The following is a 26,897-nucleotide window of genomic DNA, read 5'->3' as shown; positions in this document are numbered from 1 at the left end:
TACACCAGCCGTTCCAGTGGCACCTGCTCTGTTGACACAACCCATTATACCCCCACGAAGTGGTCCAGCCCCAAGACCCCCCAGGAACAATTGATACCTAAACTTACCACCTGACTGTGCACCGTTTGTGGCAGTACTGACCAATGTTCCACCTTGTGGTACTCATCCCGCCTCACCATATGATGAATCTCATGCATCATTGAAAAATAAGACAGTGGCATGGCTTAATAAAAATTGTGGTTTTCCCATTCTTTATTCAGATCAGATAATGGCAGTAAGGAGGGTGAACTGGGTAGGCCCCTATAAAAAGATGGGTAGTGGGGATTGTATTGTCGTAAACTTTAAACATCCCCAGCATGTGGCAACTGTCCTTTTAAGAGCATCCTCACTAGTTTACAATGAGAACAGTATTTGTGTGCGCCCACTGGGGTACTTCTACGCACATCTGTGCAAACCCACTCCCCAACAAAGGGTAACTAGGCGGGTGTTCGAACCACAGACCCCAGTCATGGACACACAATTTATATATAACATCATCAATCCATGCGGGCCTGGAAGTATGAATGAAACCTACAATAGGATTAATAGCGTTGGACGCTATCACCATGGGTCTAATGTTAACACACAGAACAGGTATGAAGCCCTGTCTGGACTTGAGATGTGTGAGGTACCTGCGGCTCAGGGCGCTGTGGCTTCAGGTGAACCTATACACACACAGAGAACCCACAGGATATAGCATCAGGTTGTTATGTTGTTTCATGGAATATTGCAGGCTTGGCTGCCAAAATGGCTGATGGAAATTGGGTTAATTACATTAAGCAATTTAAGATCATCTGTCTACAAGAAACTTGGTTGGTGGGGTGTGATCTCCATCTGGAAGGGTACAAGGCCTTCTATGTGCCAGCTACTCCATCAATAAGGGGTAGGCCAAAGGGGGGGGGACTTGTAATTTTTGTTTCTATTTTAATACCATGTAAAATGAGTAGAATTGAATCACAGCACACCGGAGTGATGGGCCTAGTTCTATATGGAGAAAACTGTCGGGCTGGTTTTGTGAATTTTTATAATGCAATTCATGATAGTGCAGGCTCTAATCAAATTTCTGTATTGAATTCTTTTATTACTACTTTTTCGAAAGATCTTGGTCATAATCTTATGATCATGGGGGATTTTAATGTGCATCCTTGCGGTGACCCACTGAAGAAATGCCTAACAGAGTTGCATTGTGAACGTATGGGAGGCCTACAAATGGAACATACTGTGGAGGGGGAATTATGTAATGACCTGTTGAACAACTTTGACCTCTCATTGGCTATGACACTCAGGGACCCGTTAAAATGCTTTGATATTCCTACTTTCATAGGGCATGGCAGGGGCACCTTTATAGATCATATGTTAGTTTCTCTGACGATGCAGATTTTTCTGGATTCGTTCAGCATTGAGCTAAGTGAATTCAGTGACCATAATCCTCTAACAATCTGTCTAAAGGGACCCTGGGTTAAAAAGGGAAACCAGAGCTGTAGCACAGGCAGGCTGTGCACAACAGATGGGAGGAGGCGACTTAAATGGTCAATGGTCACCCCGGATCTTCTCTATAAAAATATCGCTGAAAAATGCACTGAGGATATTAAAAACTGTACCCTTGAGGGGGGAGATCCTAGGCAGGTCCTAGCTGCTTATCAAAACTTATCGGAGAAGGTGTCAGAACTACTGTCAGTCCCCCTTAAGAACTTGGTGAAAGGGGGTCCTAGGTGGTTTAACCACGACTGTACTAAAGCTGCACGCAAACTTAGGTTTGCTTTGTCAACCACCCCGAGAAATCGGGAAGGTGTAAAATTGTGCAGAAAAGAATATAAGGCTGTCATCGCATCCCGTAAGGAGTTTTTAAGAAGAGAGGCCTGGGATGAAATACTTGACCCCTCCACCTTAAATTGTAGCACCAAATTTTGGGCGCTAGTTAAAAGACCGTTCTTGGCAGAAGAACCGGGGGATGGACTAGACTGCTGCATAACTAAGGAGGAGTGGGAACTTCATTTTAAAAAACTGTATTATTCAGCGAACCCTGTAACAGTTGATGCTTTACCCTATGTCAGGGGATGTAAAATTAAATTTGATAAAAGCGAGGTAATGGATGCCATAGAGGGTCTCACAGCAAAGAAAGCCCCTGGACCTGATGGAATTCCACCGGATCTTTACAAATCAGATCCAGGTTTTTGGGCACCTATCCTGGTAGCTGTATTTAATGCTGCCGCTATATTGGGTTGTCCCTTGTCCTGGGGATTGTCAACAATTGTTCCTGTATTTAAGAAAGGAGACAAGGGCAGCCCCCTTTGCGATCGTCCAATATCACTAATAGACTCTATGGTCAAGATTATGGGGAGAATCTTACTGCAGCGCTTATCAAGTTGGACAGCTGATAATAACATTATGTCCAGTTCCCAATATGGCTTTTGTGAGGGCCGTTCCACTATAACACAGTGCCTCAACCTGTTCCTCATATTGAGCAAATATACTGTCGTGCAGAAGGGAGCCGTACTCCTTGCCTTCATGGATCTGTCATCGGCCTTCGACTGTGTTAACAGGGGAAGGCTGTGGCAGACCATGAGGGAGAAAGGTGTGGACAGAGGGATTGTGGATTTTTTGGTGGACCTGCACAGTGACACCAGAGCTAATGTTAGGTTCTCAACTAAAGGGGAAACCACTGGTAATTTTAACATTAAAAAGGGAGTGCGTCAAGGCTGCATCCTGGCCCCATTTCTTTTTAATTTTTACATTAATGACTTAGATGCCGCACTACAGGAGGTAAAATCAGACTGCCCTAGAGTTGGCAGGCGGGGTATTCCTGTACTTTTATATGCAGATGATGCGGTTTTAATTTCGAGAACGGAAAAGGGTCTCCAGGCACTTCTGAATGCTTTTAATAACTTTATGACTAATAGAGACCTTTTGGTCAACAATTCCAAATCTTATATAATGCATGTTGGCCGTCAACCAAAAAAGAACTTCATTTTTAAACTAGATGATGCCCTGATCCCCATCACTCTTACATTCTCATATCTTGGTGTTTTATTTGACACAAAGCTCAGTTGGGCCCCACACGTGGCAAGAAAGAAAGGGGAAATGACAAGGGTAAATGCCTCTATCTTTAACTTTGCCACTAAATTGGGGAAAAAGCCAAATACTGCTATGATGAAACTCTATAATGCTAAATCGATAGCTACCGCTGTCTATGGCAGTGAGATATGGGGCTATGTAAGTGGTGAACAGCTACAGGTCACTGAAAATAATTTCTTAAAGCGTCTGCTTTGTGTCCCAGCTAGTACATCGAACCTAGCGGTACACGAAGAACTGGGAAGTCAGTACCTATCGGACATACTTGCGCTAAGACCACTGACATGCTGGGTAAAATTATGGCTAAATCAAGACATCCCGCTAACCCACCTGATTGTAAAAGACCTTGTATCTCATGATAATGCAATGTTTGTGCCCTGGTTAAAATACCTGAAATCTCAGTTCCTGAAGCTTGGATATCTGAACCTGTTTGAAAACCCCAGTGGGATATTAAAGGGTGATGTGGCAGCAATTAAGCAGGCTTTTTATATGGATAGGAGGGCCCAAAGAGAAGAGGTTGAGCTCATGAAACCTAATGTTAGGAAATATGTCATGTTAAAAACCTGTGATACTATGGAATTATATCTAACATGCTCCTTTACTTCTCATGAAAAATTTCTGCTGACGAGGTTCAGGTTCAACATTTTTCAGCATCTTTTAATCAGACCTAAGTCGGACATTTTTAATAAAACTGCTGCTCCCTGTGGCTGCGACGGGAAGTCTCCACAGGATATGCTGCATTTTATATTTTTATGTAAGTTTTATGAATACCCACGAAAACGTTACCTTGTTACCCTTTTAAAGAAACTAAATTTTAATCAAATAAGACCAGCACTTATGTATCTACAGCTTTTGCACAGTGATAGTGTTCTTCATGTGATAGAATTCTTAAAATTAACTGTTAAATTGAGAAAGTGCCTAGAGGAGTGACTATATACCTCTGATGGATGATGAACTTATGCATCTTATTGTAAATTCAGTACCATTTGCACTTTAATTATGATTTCGCCTACTTACTCATTAATGTAATATGTATCATTTGTCTTTTAGTAACCGTGATTTTAACTATGAAATGTCTACTGTATTTTACTTGTGTACTTTTATGGATTGAAATATATCCGAAATAAAGTATTTATTGAATTGACCATGGTGGTAAATGTAATGTATGGTGACACTCACTTTAGTTGGAAGTTTTTTATATTCTCACAACACAAGGAGGGAGGTACCCTAAGAACCAGTAAGGGACCGGGTTAGCAAGTATGGAAAAACAAGCAGAACGTCCCTAGACGTTGGGGGTATACCCTAAGGCGTAAGATGACCCAGCCAAGGGGACTTGGGGGATATCTACGCTTTCAGAGACAAAATTATATTTCTTAAGTCAACATACAGTAACTCAATAGAGGCCAACAGTCAGTGTAGGAACCCTGTGTACAATTCACAACATTAGTTAAAAACTATAATCTTCACCAGTGTTAAAAATCAACAGTTTATTATTAAAAAAATACAATCTTACAATCCATTAAGATATCCCATATGCCCCGAATCCCTCAAAATATTTGAGGTAGGTTGATAAATTCAGTGTGTAAAAAATGACCACCTTACTCAGTGAATATAATGCATAACAATGAGAGTCTAGGGGACCTTATAGGTAATCCTGTCTTGGCAAATGTTATCTGCAATCCAAGAAAACATTGTGTCTTGTGTAGAAACAACCCAGATTAAGTAACATCTGTGTTAATTTAGGATAAATGTTAATATCTGTGACAAATGTTTATCGAGGTTCTAAGTAGAAAAGACCCGAGGAATGTCGTTATCTAGACTAGTATTCATAATTGTGAGAAATGTATTTACTTTTCACTGCATGTTTGGTTGCACATGATCATAAATATAATAACCTTAACCGTTCATTTAGCATAAACTGCAAAATGAAATCAAAGAAACTGGTTGTGATCGGAGAAGACTCTCGACCTCAGTCTAAGCGATCTTGATACCACCTCACTAGTTACTTACTATTTCATAAGATTCCCCCCCGATATTTAGATACAATGAAGCTTCAAAATAATTAGCAAACAGCACTGACTGCAATAGGAAGTTACTACAAAATACTGCATAATCTATGGGCTCCCCTCGTTGACCCATATCCCTTAATATTTCCTAATTATTAGGGCATGGTGGCATAACGTATAACAAAGTGCTTCTACACAGACAATTCTCATTTTCTAAAAAGTACGGCGCTTTCCACATCCAGCATATGCATACCTTCTTTGGACTGCAGGCATGTGGTCAGGATTCCCTTGCAGAGATCTCTCCTCCAGCGTCCAACACTCAATCATTTCCTGTGGCACACGCCAATAGCTGACACCTACATTTAAAAGACAATTTATAGCAAACAAGAACAACTGCAACTTAGTATGCAACAAAAACTTAACAGATTCAAATTAAACATATTCTACTGAGATAGGAATCCACTTTAATATTCGCTACTCACCCACCCCTTTATTCTTTACTCATCTCCTACATTAACCTCCTTAATGTAACAAGTATTGGCAAAGCCAATGGGTCTCACCTATGAGAGCCATTAGTGTTGGCAGTCTTTTGTAGCCCTGCTGTACAGCAGTGCAGATGGTTTGCAATGTGGCTAAAATATGTTTTATAAATAGACCTTTTTAGGTCGAGCCTGGGCAGCACATGAGCAGCTCTGCGAGGCCTGCTGTATTGGGTATTGACTTGAAGCTGCGCCCTTTCCAATTGGTTTCTGTCGTTTCTAAATGGTTGCTTGTGATTCATTAATAAACTTGTCAGTCCCTCCATATTAACGCCTTGTATGCATTTGTAACCTCCCATGAGGACTGGACAATTTACTTGTGTGGTTACACAGTATGTTTATTTAGTCAGAGAGCACTATTTTCATTAATTATTTTGTCCGACTGCAGACACAACTTTCCTGCAAGGCTTTTAAGATGTGCGCGGGGCACCTTCAGGTTTGAGAAAAGCAGCTGCTCAATTCTTTAGTTATGCGCGGCTGCCGAAATGAACAAACTCACTCGCCCGGTTGTGCTCTGAAATCATTCCCGTCTCCCGCCCTGTTCCCACCCCACCCGTTGTCGGATTTTTTCTCAGCGCCATTGCAGCCTGTGAGAGAGAGAGAGGGTTAGGTTAATTAACACATGATTTTGTACCATTTTTGTGCACATACTGCTTTTTCCCAGCCCCGATTGTAAGGATAATGTTACTTACCCAGTAAGCAGCTGTTCTTGGCATGTAGAGCTGTAGATTCACATGCTTTGCATGCTCCTGCCATCTAGTGTTGGGTCTGGATGTTTGCACTTTGTTTTTCTTCATAGAAGTCTTTTCAGTCACAAGGTAGGTGACGCCTCCTTTCGGTGATAGTGCTCATGGACATCGACTCCACCAGCAGAGGGTTGGAAAGGAGTCCATAAGAGTAGAATAGAGATGTCCATGCATATGTACATAAAGTAAGAGATAGCTGCAACAGGTATAGGAACCCGGGAAGGCAGGTGGGAGCATTGTGAATCTATAGTTCGACATGCCAAGAACAGATGCTTACTGGGTAAGTAGCATTATCCGTTCGAGACATGTGAGCTGTAGATCATATGCTTTGCATAGACTATACAGCAGTATTCTCCCAAAGCGGTGGCTAACCTGAAGCTGTTGCAGTTGTCTGAAAGAGTTCTAAGTACTGTTTGCCTGCATTAGCTTGTTGTCTCGCTAACGCATCTACACAAGAGTGCTTGGTGAATGTGTGCGGTGTAGACCATGTTGCAGGTTTACAGACGTCAGCTGTGGGGATTTTTCCTAAGAAATCCATAGTAACCCCTAGTTTGCAGGTGGGATGCGCTCTAGGGAGTATTCGCAAAGTCCTCTTTGCTTTTGCATAGCATGTTTGAGTACGTTTAACTATCCATCGAGCAATACCGGATTTAAAAATAGGTCTGCCCTTGTGTGATGGAGCAAAAATCCACAAAGAGCTGTTTAGTTTTACAAAATGGTTTTGTTCTTTCTATGTAATACAATAATGCTCGTTTAACATCTAATGTGTGTACAGCTAGTTTTGCCGCTGAATCTGGTTCAGGAAAGAACACCAGCAATTCAACAGATTGATTGATGTTAAAGGCAGATACCACCTTGGGTAGGAATTTGGGGTTAGTGCGAAGGACCACTTTGTTTTGGTGGACTTGACAAAATGGTCCCTCCATGGTTAGTGCCTGAAGCTCACCCACTCTCCTCAGTGATTTAATAGCAATGAGAAAAGCAACTTTCCAAGTGAGACATTGCAGTTCACATTTGTGCAATGGCTCGAAGGGTGGACCCATTAGTTTGGTAAGGACAATGTTAAGGTTCCACACTAGAGCAGGTGGAAGCCTTGGTAGAATAACTCATTTGAGTCCTTCCATAAAAGCCTTGATAATGGGTACTCTGAAAAGGGAACGATGCGGTCTATTTTGAAGGTATGCAGCTATTGCAGCGAAATGCAAGAGTTTGGATGTGTAAGCTATTCCTGACTGCTGTAAGTGTAGTAAATAACAAATTATATTTTGAATGGAAGCATCTAACGGGTTGATATGGTTGTTATTACAATATATAACAAACCGCTTCCAATTAGCTGTGTAGCAAGCCCTTGTGGTAGGCCTTCTGGCCTCTTTAATGATATTCATACAGTCTGGTGGAAGCTTCGGATAGCCAAACTAGGTCTTCAGGTGCCAGATCGCATGGTTGAGATCTTTGGGGTCTGGTTGTTTCATCTTTCCATGGCTCTGTGTGAGGAGACTGGATGTAGTTTTTGATGAGGACCTACTAAGGGCTTCAGCAGGGTAGTGAGCCAAGGTTGATTGGCCCATGTGGGAGCTACTAGGATCAGTGTGAGGGGATGTTTGTCTGAGCTTCCGAACCACTAGTGGATTGAGTGGGAGAGGCAGAGAGCGTAGGCAAATATCCCTGACCAGTTCATCCATAGTGCATTGCCTCTGGACAATGGGTGTGGATATTTGGAGGTGAAGTTTGGGCATTTTGCGTTTTGGTATTTTGCGTTTTGGTGTGTTGAGAACAGATCTATCTGAGAAAAAAAACAATTTGAAAGAATGGGAGGAGAACCGGAGAGTGAAATTCCAACCTGTGAATATAGTTGTCTCTGCTTGCTGAGAAGATCTGCGATCTGATTGTTTACTCCTGGGAGGTGTTCTGCCAGAAGATTAATTTTTTGATGTAAGGCCCAACTCCAAATGACTTGTGCAAGGCTTGACAGCTGGAGAGTGTGTGTTCCCCCCTTGATTCTGTATGTAATACATTGCGGTCATGTTGTCAGTGCATATCTGGACAGTTTTGCCTGCAAGCCGAGTCTGGAAGGCTTTGAGTGCTAGAAATACTGCTAGCAGCTATAGATGCTTTATATGAAGCTGCTTTTGCTTTTGACTCCACAAACCTAGTATGGTGTGAGTCTGGAGATGAGCTCCCCAACCAGTGAGTGATGCGTCTGCTGTTAGCACGGTCTGTGGAACTGGGTCAATGAAGGGCTGCCCTTTGGATAGATTTTGTGGATTCCATCACTGCAGAGAGTGATTGGTGCGGCCGTCTAACACCACCAGATGTGATAATTGACCCTGAAACTGATTCTATTGATGTGCTAAGCCTTCTTGAAGGGAACGCATGTGAAGTCTTGCATGGGAAACTATCATGATGCAATACGCCATCATTCCCAATAGTTGCATATATACTCGAGCTGGTAATGACTGGTTGCGCAGAAGCTGTGAAATTAGAGAGTGACTCCTAAGTATGTTTGCGTGTTGTAGATGGGACTTCACACATTTACTGTGAACCCGAGATTGTGCAGTTAACTGTACTGTTATTTGAGTGTACTGGAGACACTTTGGGTAAGAACTGGCTTTGATGAGCCAATTGTCTAAGTATGGGAAGACATGAATATGTTGTCTTCGCAAGTGAGCAGCAACTACTGCAAGACATTTGGTGAATACTCTGGGAGCAGTGGTGACTCCGAATGGAAGCACTTTGAACTGGTAGTGTTGTCCCGCTACCACAAACCTGAGATATTTGCAATTAGTGGGATGTATTGGAGTATGGAAGTATGCGTCATTTAAGTCTAGAGTAGACATAAAGTCGCCTTGCTGTAGGAGTGGGAGCACTTGTTGACGTGTTACCATGTGAAAGTGATCTGAGGGAATATATAGATTTAACTCTCGGGGCTCAAGTATAGGCCTGAGAGAGCCTTCCTTTTTGGGTATTAGAAAGTATAGGGAGTACATGCCGGATCCTTGATATTATAAAGGTATGGGCTCAATAGCTTTATTTTGCAGAAGAGAGTGAACTTCCTGTTTGAGGAGGTGTATGTGCTGTGGACATTTTGTGTGAACGTGGAGGTATGTTTGGGTGCTTGTTGGTAAGCTCCAGGCAATAACCAGATTGGATAATTCCTAGTACCCATTTGTCTGAAGGCTTATGCCAGATGGGGAGGAATTGAGAGAGACGTCCCCGACAGGTGTGGAATGATCAGGGAAGAGGAGGCAAGTCACTGTTTGTTGAGGGGGCGGTGCGGGTGTGGTACCTTACCTCTTCCCTTTCCATTATTGCCTTTAAATCCGCCTTGAAAGCAACCTCTTGAAGAGGGTGATTGACTGCTGCCTCTATACGATGTTGTGGTAATGTCTGTGGGTATGCTTTTGGAGCGCCCCTTGTAGAAGGAGCGACGAAAAGAACACCGATTGGATGGGGACTGTAGGGCACCATTAGATTTTCCAACGTCTGTGTCCTTCATCTTCTCTAAGGAAGGGTCTACCAAAAGACCAAAGAGATGCTCTTAATCAAAAGGTAGATTTAAGGGGGGCGTGGCTTGGGCAGCCAACATGGCGGACGCACTCTTACGAGGCTCGCCCACTCGATAAAACAATTAATCCGTCTTACATCCTGCCCTAAGCAGAACGAATAAACCCTCCCTGAGGCCAGGACGTATCGGCAAGCGGCCGGAGAGTGGACATGCTGAAGATCAATCACGAGTAGCGTGCGGCACGGATCACAACACAGCACAGATCCAGGCCAACTGATGCAGCACCCGCCTCTGAAATCATCCAGCGGCCGAGGTGAGGCCAAAGACGTGGGGAAGGACGTTGATGACCCTCGAAGGCAAGCCGGAATAGTGGTGTGGCCGTTGCGATCGGGGGGGAGGGAGGGGACCCGCAGCTTCCATAGAGGCGGGTGCTCGGCGGGCCCAATCGGCCACAAGTGCAGTGTTCACCGGGAGCCCCCGCCACACGAGGGTGCGTCCTGTCAATTGAGGACCCGACTGGGAGCTTCTAGACCCTGGGGATCACAGCTGCGAGGGCGTGGCCGGCCGAGCAAATTCCTCGGAGGCGTGGTGCGCGGCCACACACTGCATAGAGAGCAATGCCCTAATGTCACTGTGGCCTAGGGGCAGCACAACCAAATCCAGTAGGGGTGAGCCTTGTGAGCCCCAAGGAAGGGAAGCGGCGAGGCAGTGATCGAAGGGGCGGTTAGTGCGGGGCCCCACTTGGGTCACTAGTACACTGATCCAGTGAGAGGTACGGGGTAAGAGGTAAACACCCTACTTCCTCGTCCTTTATCCCAGCAACACCCCACCTTACTGAAATCCTGCACAGCGGAGGAGCAGGAGGGCACCATACCGGGGTCCATAGAGGTTTGGCCGGCCTGCGAGCCCCCCCCCCCCAAACCCCCCCACCCCTCTTCCCCACCACCCCCTCCCCCCGGCCTGCTGCGGCAGCGTGATCCCCTGTGGATGTTTCAGAGGCAGGGTCGCCCGCATCTCTCTTGACAAGAGGGTCCGGAGTCCATGAGGTCCAGCCCATAGGGCTATCCCCCCCGACGCAAATAGGAAGAACGGTGAGCTGCAGTAACATTGTGAAGAGAGATAGACACTAATGAAATGCGTGGATGCCAGCCCTGCAGTCAGGTAGCCAGAAGAACATCCCCGATCATCATGAGCAAAGATAAGCAGGGTGGTGCCGGCCCTAAACAAAGTACCCTTGACCAATACACGACTGCCCCCTGTGGGAGATCCTGGTGGAATGACGACCAATAAATCGGCACTCCTGGCTGCCATTATGGAATCACGCCCTGGATGCCAAAATTGGAGCGGTAGGGTCTGAAGTCTCCCTGCTGCGACAGGATCTCCGGAATGCGGTCGACCGAATTACTGAGGCATAAACCCGAGTCTCAACAGTCGAAGATCAAGTATTGACTCTCCAAAAGAAGGTGAACAAATTGGCAATGGTGGCCCAGGAGATGGCCTCAAGAGTGGAAGACACGGGGGCTGCGCCCGCTGCAATAACCTGCGCTTTGTGGGCCTTCCGGAGGGCTGCGAGGGTACCTCAATGGTCCGCTTCATCACTAATTGGCTTCCGTCACTGTTGCCTGAGGAAAGGGTGTCCACATGCTTCGTCGTGGAAAGGGCACATCGGGCGCTCACGAAGAAACCCCCTCTAGGGGAGAACCCAAGGCCAGTAATCGTTCGTTTATTGAACTACGCCGGTCGGGACACTAAATGGCAGGTTGCCAGAACACAAGCTGTTTGATTTGCGCCACGTCATGGTCTTCCCGGACTATACTAGGCTGGTGCAGGAGCAAAGTCAATCTTTCATGGCCGCTAAGCATAGTCTCAGAGAGCTCAATATTCAGCACATGTGGCTGTGGCCAGAATGCGCACTGCCTTTAACTCCAAAACTTTCTTCTTTGATACACCAGAGGCAGTTTTTGCCTGGGCGGACGAGAGGTCCCATCTTCGGCCACATACACCGCCACCACTGGAATCTGACTCTTCTCAAATGTCGCAGGGCTCACAAAGGTACCGCCCGAAAAGGAACAATTCTAAACGGAGATATCGATTCGGATCAAATTGTTGAGCACCAACTACAGAGACTGCGTCCTGGGCGGACCATAGATGCCATTTCCTGGCGCAGAGAAAGATAAATTGCTATTTGTTAGATCTGGGGGTCTCTAGTTGCAATGGTATTCACCTTTGTCCAAATAGGGACCCTTACTTCTAAGTCAGGATAAGGGGATTACATTCCTTAATAACCCTTGCTCACCCCCTTGGTAGCTTGGCACGAGCAGACAGGCTTAACTCAGAGGCAGTGTGTTAAGCATTTGTGAATATACACAGTAGAACAGTGAAAACACTACAGATGGACACAACACAGGTTTTATAAAAATAAGTATTCTTTATATAGACTTAAACACATGACCACAAACGACAAAAATCCACAATACTACACTTAAGATTACTTAAAAGATGAAGTCTCTTAGTTCAAGTTGATGGTAAATGAGACAAAGTTCTCAACAAAGTACCTGGATGCGTAACGCAAAGTGAACAAAAGGCTCGCAAAAGGGGGGATGCGTCGGTTCCGTGACCTGGGGGAGCGGTCGAGTCCTTTCTCAATGTTTGCGTACAGCAGGGGACTCGTCGTGAGCCTTACCGGTGCAGAGGTGATGCGTAGATTCTCGGCCTGCGGTGATATGATGATGATGCGATGACGATGCGACGACTCTGTACTTTGGAGTCGCAACAGGCCCTGCGACACGTTTCTCCGGTGATGCGATGGCGACTCTCTCGATGGAGTCACGCTTCTCCGGTGATGCGACGGAGGCAGCTTCGATGAACACACGCTTCCAGGGAGATGCGACGAATGCTCGCTTCTCTGGCATTGTGATGATTTCAGCTGCGGCAGCGACACGCTTCTTCTCGATGCGTCGCGCTTCCAGCTCCCAGCGACGCAAGTGACTGGAGTCAGAATTCCCAGCAAGGAAATTCAAGAGGGAGCTGGAGGTGAAGTCTTTTGTCCCTGAGACTTCAGCAGGAGGCAAGCACAGTTCAAGCCCTTGGAGAATATTCTGTAGATGAAAGTCCTTACAAAGTTCCTTCTCCTCTCCCTTGGCAATGAAGCAAACTGCAGGCCAACCAAGCAAACACCACACTGGCAGAGGGGCAGTACAACTCCTGCAGCTTCCTTGGTTCTTCTCCTTGGCAGAAAGGTTTCTTGTCCAGAAGTAATCTGATTTCTTGGGATCAGGGTCCCAATATTTATACCCCAAAATCCTTTGTTCTCTGAAGGCAGAGAGGCCTCTGCCTAGTCCAAACCAGTTCCTGAGCACTTTGTTTACATGACTCTCTTCTTCCTTTCACTGTGCAGGGCAGAGACATCAGACGCCCCATAGGAGGTGGAGCTAGCACAGGGGATGGAAGATACAGCTCCGGAGCACTCTGGTGACATGATTCCTCCTCTCCTTTCACAGTGCAGGGCAGAGACATCAGCCAAGCCACAGAGGGTGGAGCCAGCATTGTAGAGGGAAGGCCCAGCCCTATTCAGGTCCCAGGTGCAACTCCTCCCTCCCATCTAGATGTAGATCTCTCTATTCACCACCAGGCTGCCCCAGTCTGTCTCCTGGAATTCCCCAGCCCTGTCACTCACAAACCCAGACAAGGAATACACAACCCAGCAGAGGCAGGCTCCAATGGTTAGGCAAGCAAATACCTACTTTCTAAAAGTGGTATTTGCAACACAGAATATTAAAATAAACTTTACTAAAAGGTATACTAAATTCAAATTTCTACTGTGTTCCCTGAGTCAGTTAGGATTATAAGAATGTAATAATCTAACTGCCCATTCTGGCCTATGAGAACAGGGAGCCTTCAATAGTGAAAAACGAAAACGGCTGTAATACACTATTAGAACATGCTACACACATCAGAGCATGTCCTACCTTATACTTACAATGCACCTTGCCCTTGGGCCTAACATGGGGGTGTCTAATATGAAGCAAATGGAAGGTTTAGGGACTAGCAAGTGGGTGCACTTGGCCAAGTCGACATGGCAGTGCTAGACTGCACACAGGCCTTGCAATGGCAGGCCTGAGACACACTTTACAAGCTGCTTCTGTGGGTGGCACAACCAGTGCTGCAAGCCCACCAGCAGCATTTGATTTACAAGCCCTGGTAACACATGGTGCACTGTACTAGGGGCTGACAGGTAAATCAAATAACCCAATGATGGAATAACCAATTAGTACATAAATTCAACATAGGGAGCACTTGCACTGTGGCACTGATTAGCAGTGGCACCGTGCCCAAAGCATTAATCCAGCAAAAACATATTAAAACAGAGGAGGCAATCCGTCAAAAATGGAAGGGAGACTCACGCCAATGATGCCAGGTCAAACACTATTCCTTTCCTGAGACTTTTGTTCCGTTTGAACGTTCGGATGGCGAGGAGGCCCAGTCACAGAACCATACCGCCCTGAGACTCTTCTGTTTACATTGCAGGGAAAGTTGGGAACCGATTGGCAGAGGATCTCTGGGCCCTCCCCCGTTGGGGTATAGGGTTCCCTCTACTGCAACAGATGTTCCTGGTTCATGGCAGTATGGGGATGGGCAGAGTGGGTGGGGGATTCCTTCAAGTTTTTAAGTATTATTGTTATTGTTATTATCGTTTTTTGTACACAGAGGCAATATCTAGACCCCACACACATCATAACAAAAAGCTGCCAGACAGACGTTAGATGACTACTCTGATACACCAACCCCGGTTGGGCGAACTCACCATTGTTAGCTGGAATATTAGAGGGATACTAAACAAAATCAAAAGGGGCGCCGTCCTCAGTCAGGCTAACCGATACAGGGCTGACATCCTTCTCCTCTAGGAGACTCACTTGCTTGGCAATAAAGTCCTCTGTCTTGCTAGATTTGGGTACTATACAATCTATCACTCCGGGTTTACTAGGGGTTCTCAAGGCACAGCCATTTTACATAGCCGAGTCCTCTATGTCCAAACCAGGCAGTAGCTGGATCCATGGGGCCGATACACCATCATCTCAGGTACACTGTATGGCGAACCAATTAATATAGGCAGCATATATGCCCCCCTCCCTTGGGAAACGCCTTCATCGATAGAGTTACACAGCAGTGGGAAGAGCTTCCGGAGGGATTGACACTGTTGCGGGGAGATTGGAACGATGTGATGTCATCCTTGGACAGGCGGGGAGATCCTGGGCGGGTACCCCAGACAGGTCAGACCAAACTACATCTCCTTGCCACTACATTGGGATGGGCTGACATATGGCGAGAATATCACCCCTCAGAACAGGGATACACCGATCTGTCAGCGGTTCATGAGTCACTGTCCAGATTAGACTAAATTTTTATAACATCGCTATATCCACCGAATATCCCACATATCTCATTTACCGCGGGGACTCTCTGATCACTCCCCGGTCTTACTTAAGCTTAACTAAAAAAAAAAAACCTTCCGATGGCGAATGTCTCCATGGCACCTCCGGGACCCAGGGTATCAGGAGACTCTGACTAGGGCAGTGACAGATTATCTTGCAGCAAACGTGGCCTCGGCCCAATCCAAAATTATCCTATGGGAAGCAATTAAACCACAATCCATGGAGTAGAGATAAGTTTCCATGCGGGGAACAAGCGCAAACACCAGGCACAGCTAGAAGACTTTGAATGCCACCAAAAGAGAGTAGATGCTCAACTCGTAGCAGATTTTAATCCGCATCACCAAAGTAATCTACTCCTAGCACAACAGCGCATGCAGCAATATCTCACCCAGGAAGCGAAAGAAATATGCTTAGCCTCACAGCATCGGATATACCAATGGGGCACTAAATCCAGTAAGATGCTGCATAGATTATGCCAAGCTAAAACTTCCCTTCAAGCGCACCAACAGTGCGTGGGTCAGACGGGACCATATACTCCTCCCCTGAATTAGTAGCCACGGAATTTACACTATTTCTCTGCACCCTAAAGACATAAAGAGCAAATATCAGAAGAGCAAATCGCCAAATTCTTAGAGACACCCCCACACTCTTACAGACCATATGAGGGCACAATTGGATGACCCCATTAAGGTAGACTAACTCACTACAGCCCATGGTAATATTCGTCCAGGTCGAGCCCCGGGACAGAATGAATGTTACAATCTTGCAAGACTCTTGCAGGATCGTGAAAAGTAGGAAGGAGTAGGTGATGTTTGAATACACTCTGCTATGCATACTTGTTACTGTACGAAGGAGTCTTACTGGAGATGGTGTTTGAGACTAATATTTATGCTCATTGGTTTGTAGAGAATTGTGAGTAGAGTTAAGGCTCATCCAAACAGCCTACTACGCACACCTATCATCTGAAATGGAAGTCTGAAAGGAGAGCCCAGACCCTTCCCACACCCTACATCACACACCTATCATTATAGAGATAGGTCTCAGCAGAGATTCCAGTCCCTCTACACACCCTACTATGCACATCCGTCATCTAAGAGAGAGGTCGGACCATAAGAGGGCAGTCCCTCCACACAACCTACCATGGCTATCCGTCATCTGAAAGAGTTCTAAAAGGAGAGCCACTAGCCCCTCCCCACACCGTACTACACACACTTATTACAGAGAGAGGTATCAGCAGAGAGGAGAGTCCGTCCACATACCCTAATATGTACACCTGTCATCTGAAAGAGAGGTCTTAAAGGAGAGGCCATACAATTGTATATTGTGCATCGCACATACCTTACCCCAGAGAAAATAAATCTTAATTTTCATAGAAATGATTTGCAGTGTCACTGATGAGTCCAATTAGATGCAGACATTAAACACATATTATGGATATGTCATAAACGTCAGCAGTACTGGGAAGGGGTTACACTACACCTATCTGAATGCACAGGTAGACAACTCCCAAACATTTGGAAGACATGCATTTTGGGGTTATTCCCTAGAGATAGAGCGCATAGAGCCACAAGTAGATTCCTGGATCCGTGCCTTGTGGTGGCTAAAAGACTTCTAACTAAGCGTTGGAAATCTCAGGACCTTGCATCGATACTGGCCTGGTCTCGCTCTGACCTAAACTGGGAAAAGACTGAGGGGGTGTACCTTAGAAGGGAGGACATACTGGGGTTGTGCAAGTTCCCACTATCTGGAACTCAATTCTCACAACACTTCAAACAAATCTACAACTTGAATCAGGTATACATATATCATAACTTATGGAGTTCGAAATCAGTTTAATTGGGGGTATTGGAGCTAACTTTTGAGTTTGGAGGAATGACGGGATCTGTGCAGTATCACATTTATATGAAACTATTTTGCCTGCAAAGTATTGGATATCTGACACTGAAACTGTGGGTATGTTTTGCCACATGGGGGATGCCTTGAGCACTGTTTTGCCTGTAACTCTTACGATTGTTAATTTGATATACATGGATCTTTTAATTTCTGCCGGGGATCCGCAAGGTATATGCGAATAGTTTTGTTATCATAATAAGCACTGCGGAATGTATAATTCTATGTATGACTATAAGACTGCTAAATGGGGCCCCTGATACAATTTGGCCTCTTGTAAACTCAGTTTAAAGATACCCTGTGCACATGTGCCAAGCGCCTGGAGGAAATGAATGTATTTTTATGTCTTACTGTTAAATAATAATAAACAGATCAAACAACAACAAAAAAGGTAACATACTGGTTCCGTGAGACAAGACAATGCTATTAAATTATCAGGAGTGATATTATATAAGTGGAACGGTTGGAAACCTCTGATTGCTCCTATGATAAACTGCGGATCTCTTTTACAAACAGCGACCTGGTGGAAGATCTTATACCAGTTGAAGTTTGCACCATTTCCAAAGCAAATACACACATACATCTTACATTTCAGGTATGTCTGAGGGGCCACAGAATGCAGGGATTAAGACTGAGTTGGATGAAACAAATAGTGGGACAAATGCTGCCCCCTGCTGACTGGAGCCAAAGGTACTTCTCCATTGTAATATTGATGATAGAGTTTTTGTGGAGGAAGAGCGGTCACATCCTACACAAGCCCCATTGCTGGCTAACGTGCCTCCTCTGAGAAGGGGGGACACATTTAGAGGCTACTGGAAATGGATTAATGGGCCAGACACTGTACTCGGCGACTGGATCCCCAGTTGTATATAATTGGGGGCGGGGGGTGAGTACCACTGTGGAGCTAGTCCCGCCTGCTTTTAATGGTGCCAAACAGCCTTACACAATCCCTATTTAAATGTTGTTATGGAATGCAGCAGAATTAACAAAGCTATTATTGAAGGATGAGTGGGGTTAATTTACTGAATTGTTTGACATCTGTCTCTTTCAAGAGACATGGTGTCTAGCCCCCATTCACAAGTGCGCGTATTCATCTTTTTGTGTGAAAGTGACCTAATCTGCCAGGGGTACACCTTCAGGAGGGTTGTGTGTATGGATTAAAATAACACCCCAGTGCAGAACATCTTTAGTGCCCATTGCCTCTCCTTATATACTAACAGTTAGGCTGGTGCTCCCATCTAGGCCGTCATAAAAAAATGTATAATGTATATAATAAAGTGGAGAACTGTAGTGAGGAGACCAAGGTAATCAGTATATTAGACAAGCACTTTTGGAGAATACTTGTAAAGATAGGCTTTTGGTAGCTGGGGACTTAAATTCCACCTTTGACCCACTGGCAGTCCCCCACTTGACCTAACCCAAGAACAGGACAATCATTGAGGTATACCACAGATCGATCTTCTCTTAGTAAGATGGACAGCAAAGGCGAGCCAATTGTTGGCCCTGGCTTTAAACTGTGAACTTATAGCCACTAATTGAAGATGCCCCTCGGCTCGCCAGGGCAACATGGCATACAATAGGGTGGCTCATAGTAGTAGAATAGACTATTGTTTGGCAGATGTTAAGCTCTGGCAGGCAATCGTTGATATGGAAGTAATTGATCGTACAGACAGTGACCACAACGCCATTTGGCTGTTACTACGGGATGAAGTATATCCTGTTCAGGTGTCCTATGACAATGGAGATATAGATTCTCTCTCGTACACTAATAATTTTAGAACCATTAGGTGGAACTGGGTGCTGAAAAATTCAGAAGCACTTAAGTGGTCATTGATAGTGTAATTGCGGACTCTCTCCTGTGTCCAGAATTTAGGAATTTGCTACTAGTAACAAACTATTAGCCCATATTAGAGAGGTACAGGGAAAGGAAAGGCACAGGGGGGAAACGGTGTCAAACCCTGATAATTGGTATAATAGGGAATGTTGATCAGTCAAGAGTGAGCTTATTGTGCCAATCAAGTCAAAATCGCAGTTAGATATAACCAAAAGCAAGACTTGCTATCATTAGGTGTTAAATAAAGCTAAAAGGGAATGGGAGCGTTCATTATGGACAAACCTGAATGAAGCACTCTCCAATAAAGATAATAAATCCTTCTGGAAGACAGTTGTGGTTTGCCTAAATGGTCACACACGCACTCTTGACTTCTGTATTTAGCCCCAGAAATGGATGGCACATTTTGGGTAGCTTTATTCTACCAAATGTGACATAGTCAAGGGTGATGTTATGGCTATGAAAACTGATTTCATCCTAAAGCCGAACAGTTTGAATTTTCGTTAAATGAAGCATCAAAATCCATTCATTCTTGTATTCCTGGTCGTGCCACGGGCCCAGATGGACTGCCAAATGACCTGTATAGGAAAAATCTAGAAATCTGGGGGCCACATATTGATCTGCTCTCAAACACAATTCTAGCTAGTATGGAGATTCCCCCTTCATGGAAATTAGCGTAAATTATTACCATCTACACGAAGGGGGACCAGACAATTATAGGCCCATAAACCTGATTGAGTCACTACAAAAAACATTATGTAATCAGGTCCTGACCCGTATCAAAGATTGGATAAGCAATGAGAGTGTGCTCTCTGATTGGCAGGTGGGTTTTAGGTCACATATGAGCACTGTGGATCAGATTTTTTCGCTTTGCCTGCATTTACTGGAGGGAGGTGATTATTGGCAAGGGCAAACTATATTGCCTTTTTTGACCTTCGTTCAGCGTTTGATGTGGTTCCCTGTGCCAAGTTACGGAGAGTCCTTAAGGAAATGGGGGTACCCACTCCCTAGTTGGACATCTTAGTGAGGTGACATGCCGACACACAAGCTCAGGTGAGGGGGGAGGGGGAGAAGGGGGCCCTGATAGACCCTCTCCACCGGGGAGGGTGAATGCAGGGGGGTCAGGGGTCAAGCAGGAGTGTGTTTTAGTGCCCACTCTTTTCACGCTATACATAAATGGTGTAATTGGTTCCTTGGACAGGGACGGCTGTGATGTACCTAAGATAGGAGGGTCCAGGTACTCCTTTTTGCGGACGACACCTTGTTAATATCTAAGCCGCCGCAGGGTCTGCAACAGCTCCTGAACTTTTTTCAAATGTTTTATGTTGAGCGGGGCTTCGAGCTTAATAGCTCTAAGACCAAATGTATGATTGTTACTGGGCAGACGTCGACCCTTTCTAAGAGAATGCTAGTTGGGGACACTCCCTTTGATGTGGTGCCAAGTAACTGGGTATCAAACTCACAAAGAATATATGTTGGGTGTCACAGGTGGAAAAAGCACAGTTGTCCTTGGGTCAACACAATGCATATATAGGGAAAATACACAGAAAAACCTCATCTAGAAGGGTGGCTCTGGCACTAGAAATATACAGTGTAAAGACCCTATGGACGGACTCGGGGTTGTTCGCATACAGAAAGGCTCACCATCGTGGAGCAAAGGTTTATGAGAACTTTATTGAATCTTCCTATAAGCATACAGCTGACTCCATTATATTAAATCTGGCCCAAAAGAAGATTGGCCACAAGATTGAGAGCAGAAATTTGATTACTGGTACCGGCTATGGACAACACCCACCCTCGATTCCTATCGGGAGGAAATCAAAGTACTTTTGGTCCCACAGTGTGCATGGAAAATTCCGTGGCTTTGTGCTACTAAGGTCCTAATTCAAAGGCTGAATCTGTATAAATATTGGGTTTCGCCAGATATTGTGTTTAATTGGCAAGGCCAGAATTAAAGCAATTTTTGGGGAGTGTGTGGCAACGGACCACGTTATGCAGTGCAAGGGTTCCCTATCTGTGGCCTTCATTGATCGAAAAACAATGGCTCTCTATGAAAGTTTCATTGATGAAATTGTCCCTCCTTTAGTCAGGAAACTCTACCCCCAGTTTAGGTATGGTACTCTAGTCATACTATCCTTCACTGGTAGATGGCAACAGATAGTGGTTCCTATGATGATTTGTGTGTAGGCTGTGAAGGGTGTTACGAATAGCGTATCCAAGTTTTGTTCTTCGGCCCCTTTTATAAACAAATACGTGCAAAATGGATTGTTCTCCTTTGTAAACACTTGGGTAGTAGGGAGTATCAGGAAACATTCAGATTATTGCAGTGTGATACCAGTCGGATTATGGGTTTTTGCCAGGCAAAGTTTTTAATGCCATTTTGGATAAAGCGGGTGAAAATTGCACAGCCAGTTTTTAACCTATGGAATGTATGAAAAGTCTGATGTTTATGATGAATTGTGGTCGGGTGTGCAATATTGTTGTAGACTATAATTTTGGTCACGGTCCTTTTCAAGCACTTTAGATAGTGGCCCTATGCTTACCAAAACTGTGTTTTTTATATTGCTTTTTGAACTAATATTCAGATGGAGCTTTTTATATATCAGCAAAGTTGTATTTAGTGTTATTAATATTTGCATTTTTATGTATATATGTGATGCTGGTTGTCTATACTTTTATTATCCATAGTGATCGAAATAAAGTTCTCTGATGATGATGTTAACATTACTCATGACATGTTCTATGACAATTTATGACATCACTGATGACATCATCCACTGAGTGTGCTCATTTGGGTTATTGGTTAGATTCTGGCGGATAACTAGCATATTATTTTTCCACTTACTTTTGAACAGTTTGGGTCCTGCTAAATGCCGTAAGTATATAGAAAACACATGTCCTCCTAATGCACCATAGCTGTATAGAGGTATTGAACACTTTATAAATCTTTGTATTCAAAAGTAAGTCTGTGTAAAGGTGACAGCAGGCTTGTGTTCATTCTGTTCCACTAAGTATTTGGTACTGAAAAAAAAGTCATCAGCTGGGCAAAGATTCTATGTACTACATACTCAGTATTGTTAGCAGCCTACAGTTTTGAAGAACCGTCTCAGCATGACAATTTCTATTTAACATAGAAAACTGTGGGCACCAGATACTCACCTATTTCCGTATGCTTGTTTTGCTTCAGAAGATAGGCTATCTACAGTTTTCACCATAGTATGAACGGTGCAGGTAGTAGAATGTTTACCGCCTTCAGATATTGGTTATTTTTGGCAAATTGTGACTTTCTTGACAGCTGTTGCATATAGCGTGCACTGTTTTTAATAATCTGTGGTGTATTTCTTAGGAAAGTTTAAGGGTTGGCAAACAGTGTGGTATAAAGTAAACTCTCTCTATAGAGTAAGCACTGTTTACAGTACTCAGTTCTCTACTAATATCAACTTTATTTCTTAATGGGGTTCGGTGTGTGTCAGGGGTATGACTGAGATAAAAGCTGTCCGTAGAAGGGCATTTGTTATGGAATTGGCATTTACTATTTTGGCTTTCTCTGAATAGTTGTATACAGATTTAACACCATACTCAATGAGGGTTTCTCATGTATCTGTGGTTGATTGTTAATGTGAACCATGCTATGTGTAAAGTCATAGCTAATAATACAGCAATGTGTGGGAAAACAAAGCGCGGATGATGTCATCAATGATATCACAGAACATGTCATGAGTTATGTCACGTGCGGTCATAAGCAGTGTGCGGCAGTGGCACAAGTTAGGTTTTTTTTCTTCTTTTTATTGCCATTTGGCATGAAGTTGCAGTATAGAATTTTCCACCATTTTATTTAACATTTCTTCACTCCTCACCCTCCCCACCATTTGCAGCCTAAGTATATATCCACTATTCCAGGAGCCCCGATATGTGGTATAGTTGTGCTGGGTGTGAACCAGACTCCCCGCTAGTCGGTGGTAATGCGTGGGTACGTGGGATGAACTTGGTAAATTTCCCATCCCTCCTTCCATTATCTGTGGCCGTACTCTCAAGATTTTAATAGTGGTAGGCCGGCGTAATGGCCTGTCCCTCTCGTGTATGTGTGTTATGTAGATATCCTTTAACTCATTGTGCAAGAATGCCCTTAAAAAAACTATAAACTTCAAACTTTGTCCCAGGGAAGGTCACTGCCAGTACTGTGCTTAGGTTAGGGAAAGAAGGGTGGGGTTCTTAAGGCCCCCCAACTCCTCCATGCTCCGCACCCACAGACTCCCGCCCCCGCCCAGTGGATTGGAGAGGGAGGTGGCGCTCCCCGCATCCCCTACCCCATCAATCCCGGACTAATCTTCTCCCTCTTTACCGTGCCCCCGGTTCAGTTGCCCACTACGGCCGTCTCATCTCGGTTCATGTCCCCACCCTCCTCTCAGGGTGCCTCTGTCTGAGTCTCAGTATCCCACACATCCACCACCTCCAACCACATGCCTGCTATTGGACATCAGCGGACCCCCGGGCAACCTCCCTGCAGTGCCCTCTCTTCAGCCCGGCCCACAATGTCATGTCCCTGGTCCAGGTCTCAACTCTAGGTCCACCAACTTCCAAGTCATGACTATTATACTATGTGACAATATCAGGGCCAGTTCTAGGAACCTAGTCCCTACATTTTTTAGGCCTCGGTCTGTGGAAAGGCCCCTAAAAGGCAGACCGCCATAGTATTTTTGAGGGTTTGGCTCAGGGCGAGGACTGCCCCCCACAGAACGTTTGTAGTGGAGTGCATCCCCAAGCCATGTTTAAAGTTTGCATCTAGTGCCGCACATCGGAGCACAGTCTGGGCTCTCCCCCGTAAATCGCCCCTATCTTGCGCTGTATCAAGTATGTCTTGTGTGTACAAATGTGCTGGATATAATTGAGGCGGGTGTTACGGGAGACTATGAGGCTACACCAGCAGTCTCTCCCATTCAGTGTCCGAAATACCACAGCCGAGCTCAGCACTTCCTAACGGCCTCCAGAGGTTTCCCAGCCATAATATTTAGTGCCCTGTAGAACAGCGTAATCAGTTGTCTCCCTGTCCCCTTCGTCAAAAGCAGTTGCAAAACTAGGTGGGTTGCCGGTTCTGCAGCTCCCTGGTCCCATAGGTCATGGTTCATGTGAGTGCCTTGTTTGTAAGGAACTGACCAGCTGGCAGGGTTGTTTATTCGATCAGATATGGCCGTGGGATGAGGGTGCCCAAATGGTAACAGTTGTTCTCTGTTACTATCTCCACCTCTGTCCAAGAGCTCATTTGTCCTGCCCTGAAGTATGCGAGTGGGTCTCCATGTGGTAGTCCCAACAGCGGATGCTTAAAGGCATAAACCGCTGAGCCTCCCACCTACCTGAGATAACGGCACCAACAGCCCACGGCTGCTGCCAAGAGGAGTTCTGACCATGGGTTTGATTTCATTCCTATCCGGCAGCTCTGCCCCAACAGGCCATCTTGAGATCCATTGAAGTTGTGCCACCACGTGGTTTAGTTAAAAATCAGGAACTCCAAGGCCTACCCCTCCAAGGGTGGACAGCGAAGGGTGGCAAGCGAGACCCTCTGGCGGCCTCCATCCCAGATTATGTCTCTCAGGAATGATTCCAGCTGACAAAACCACGATGCCGGAACTATTACTGGCAGGTTTGCAAAATGGTAAAGCAGCCTTAGGAGCATAACCATCTTGGAGAGCGTTATGCGCGCCATTACGGACAGTCCGAGGGATTGCCACATGGGGACACAAGATTTAGAGATCACATTTCCCTACTCAGATTCCCCTACCGCAAATCCATAGTTTCATGATAAATTTGAATATCTAGGGATTTAAAAGTATGCTGCGCCCAGAGGATGTCCAATGGACATCCAGCGGGCTGGGGGCGCCTCCCGCATGACCAGGAAGACACACGTCTTGGCTCTGTTAACTTGCAAGCCAGAGAAAGTCCTGTATTTATTAAGGAGCTGCAAAGCAAAGCCAATATCATCCTTCCCATTCTGCAGGTAAATCAGCCGGTCATCAATATAAAGGGGGATTATATGTTCCATCCCCTTCACCGTGACTCCCTTACCCCAGAATTTTGTTCGGAAGACCTCTGCCAGCGGTTCAATAGCTATGCCAAAGAGCAGTGGGGTCCCAACGGGCACCCCTGCATTGTACCTCGAAAGAGGTCATAAGAATCCAAAATGGTGCAACCCGTTTTCGCCCTGGCCTTCTAATAAAACCACACCCAGCTACCCCATCCTTTGCCAAACCCATGCAGAGCACGAAGGCCTCCAGAAAGTCCCACTGTATGTTACTGAAGGCCTTTTCTAGGTCTACTGACATGATCATGGTCTGGGACTGGTCCATCCAGTCTGTGTGGACGAGTTTACACAGCCGAGAAATAGACCTAACTAGAAATGTTACTTTAACTTTTGTTTTTTCCACTGAATTTCTACATTTGTGTTTCTTAAATGAAAAAAGATATTTTTATTAGACACAACACTAACGTTATTTTAACCTTAGGTTTTTTCAGTGAACATATGATATATATATTTTTTTTCACAGAAAAAAATGAAAGGTTACAGGGACGTTATAGTTAGGCTCGGATTTCACTAGTACAAAACCTTAGGAAATCAGCAGTTCTAGTTACCTGAGCTAACTATAACTTACGCCCAAGCAATACACTGCTTATGCTCTCATATTTTACATCACTCATGACATGGTCAGTGACATCACTGATAACATCTCAAATGACATTACTGATGACATCATCCAGTTAGTAGTGTTTCCTACAAGTTTATGAGTGTTAAACATATACTAAGCTACTACAAAAGTTTAGTTAGTATATTAGGTGTACTACTATTGAGTGATACTATTTCTTACACATTATGTGAGTAACTGTGAGAGTGGGAATCTGAATGGCTGAATGATTGTGTGAGTGGCTGTATGGATGTGTAAGTGTGTATGTGAGTGAATGGCTGTAATAGTGAGGGAGAAGGTAGGTGTGTCAGTGGCTGTACGGGTGAGTGAGTGGCTATGTAGGTGGGTGAGTAGGCGTGTGAGTGACTATGGGTGAGTGGGTGGGTGTCTGAATGGCTGTGTGAGTGACTACAGCTCCAGGGGGGAGGGTGCGTGGCCCTCCTTTTACTTTTTATGGTTTGGTCCCAAGGAGGTGGGGCCTGCTTTTTTTGTCCGGCTGGGGTCCCTCTGTGACCCCAGGAGCAAAGCTAGGGGGTTAGGATTTTCGTAACCTAACCCATTTTCATATTTTCTTGGGGGGGAAGCAGAGTCTCAAGATGGCAGTTCATCACTTCCTGGTTAAAGTGTTGGTAGCCAATCAAAACTCTGCATTTCCCTACACGAGCTCGTTATTATTTGCAAATTAGTATCAATCACAGATACCCTTATTTGGATTTCCTTAAATTAGTCACAACTACTGAACAGATTTACATCGGATAACTGAAAGCGTGATCTGCAAACCAAAATCTACTTTCCTGTCAAATTTGGTGTAAATCCCTCCAGCGGTTCAGCCTGCAGTCGTGTCTTAAGTCCCCGACTTAACTGTGACACTTTTTTAGGGACATTTCGTGAGATTCATCAAACGACTCCAAAGATATAAGCAAGTCAAAAAATGCTTTTTCTATAGAAACATGGTCCCAACTATAGCTACCTACTGGTCACGAGCGAGTCTGTGTGCCTATGTGTGTGTGTAAGCATTCTTAAATTCCAGGTAGGTTTCGGAGTCATTACATTATTGCAATCAAAGAAAAGGGCAATTTTCATAAAATAATAGGTTGAGAGCAAACTTCTCATCTGGGAAGAAAAGGAATATGAGGGGAATAGTGGGTGGTAGAAGACAAAAG

At 44.9% G+C, this 26,897-nt stretch overlaps 1 protein-coding gene across 3 annotated transcripts in view; it reads right to left on the bottom strand.

Annotated features, from left to right (window-relative positions):
- KCTD18 (potassium channel tetramerization domain containing 18) overlaps positions 1-26,897 on the bottom strand; it is a 317,171-nt gene that overhangs the window by 64,214 nt on the left and 226,060 nt on the right. For all 3 annotated transcript variants that reach the window (XM_086955463.1, XM_086955462.1, XM_086955461.1), the window contains exon 7: positions 5,371-5,473. In XM_086955463.1, coding sequence (XP_086811589.1) covers positions 5,371-5,473 — 103 coding nt within the window. The remainder of the gene's footprint in view (positions 1-5,370; positions 5,474-26,897) is intronic.

This window comes from Lissotriton vulgaris, chromosome 2_1, assembly GCF_964263255.1.
Source record: "Lissotriton vulgaris chromosome 2_1, aLisVul1.2, whole genome shotgun sequence".
Classification (NCBI taxonomy): Eukaryota; Metazoa; Chordata; class Amphibia; order Caudata; family Salamandridae; genus Lissotriton; species Lissotriton vulgaris.
This window is presented reverse-complemented; position numbering and strand designations above follow the sequence as displayed.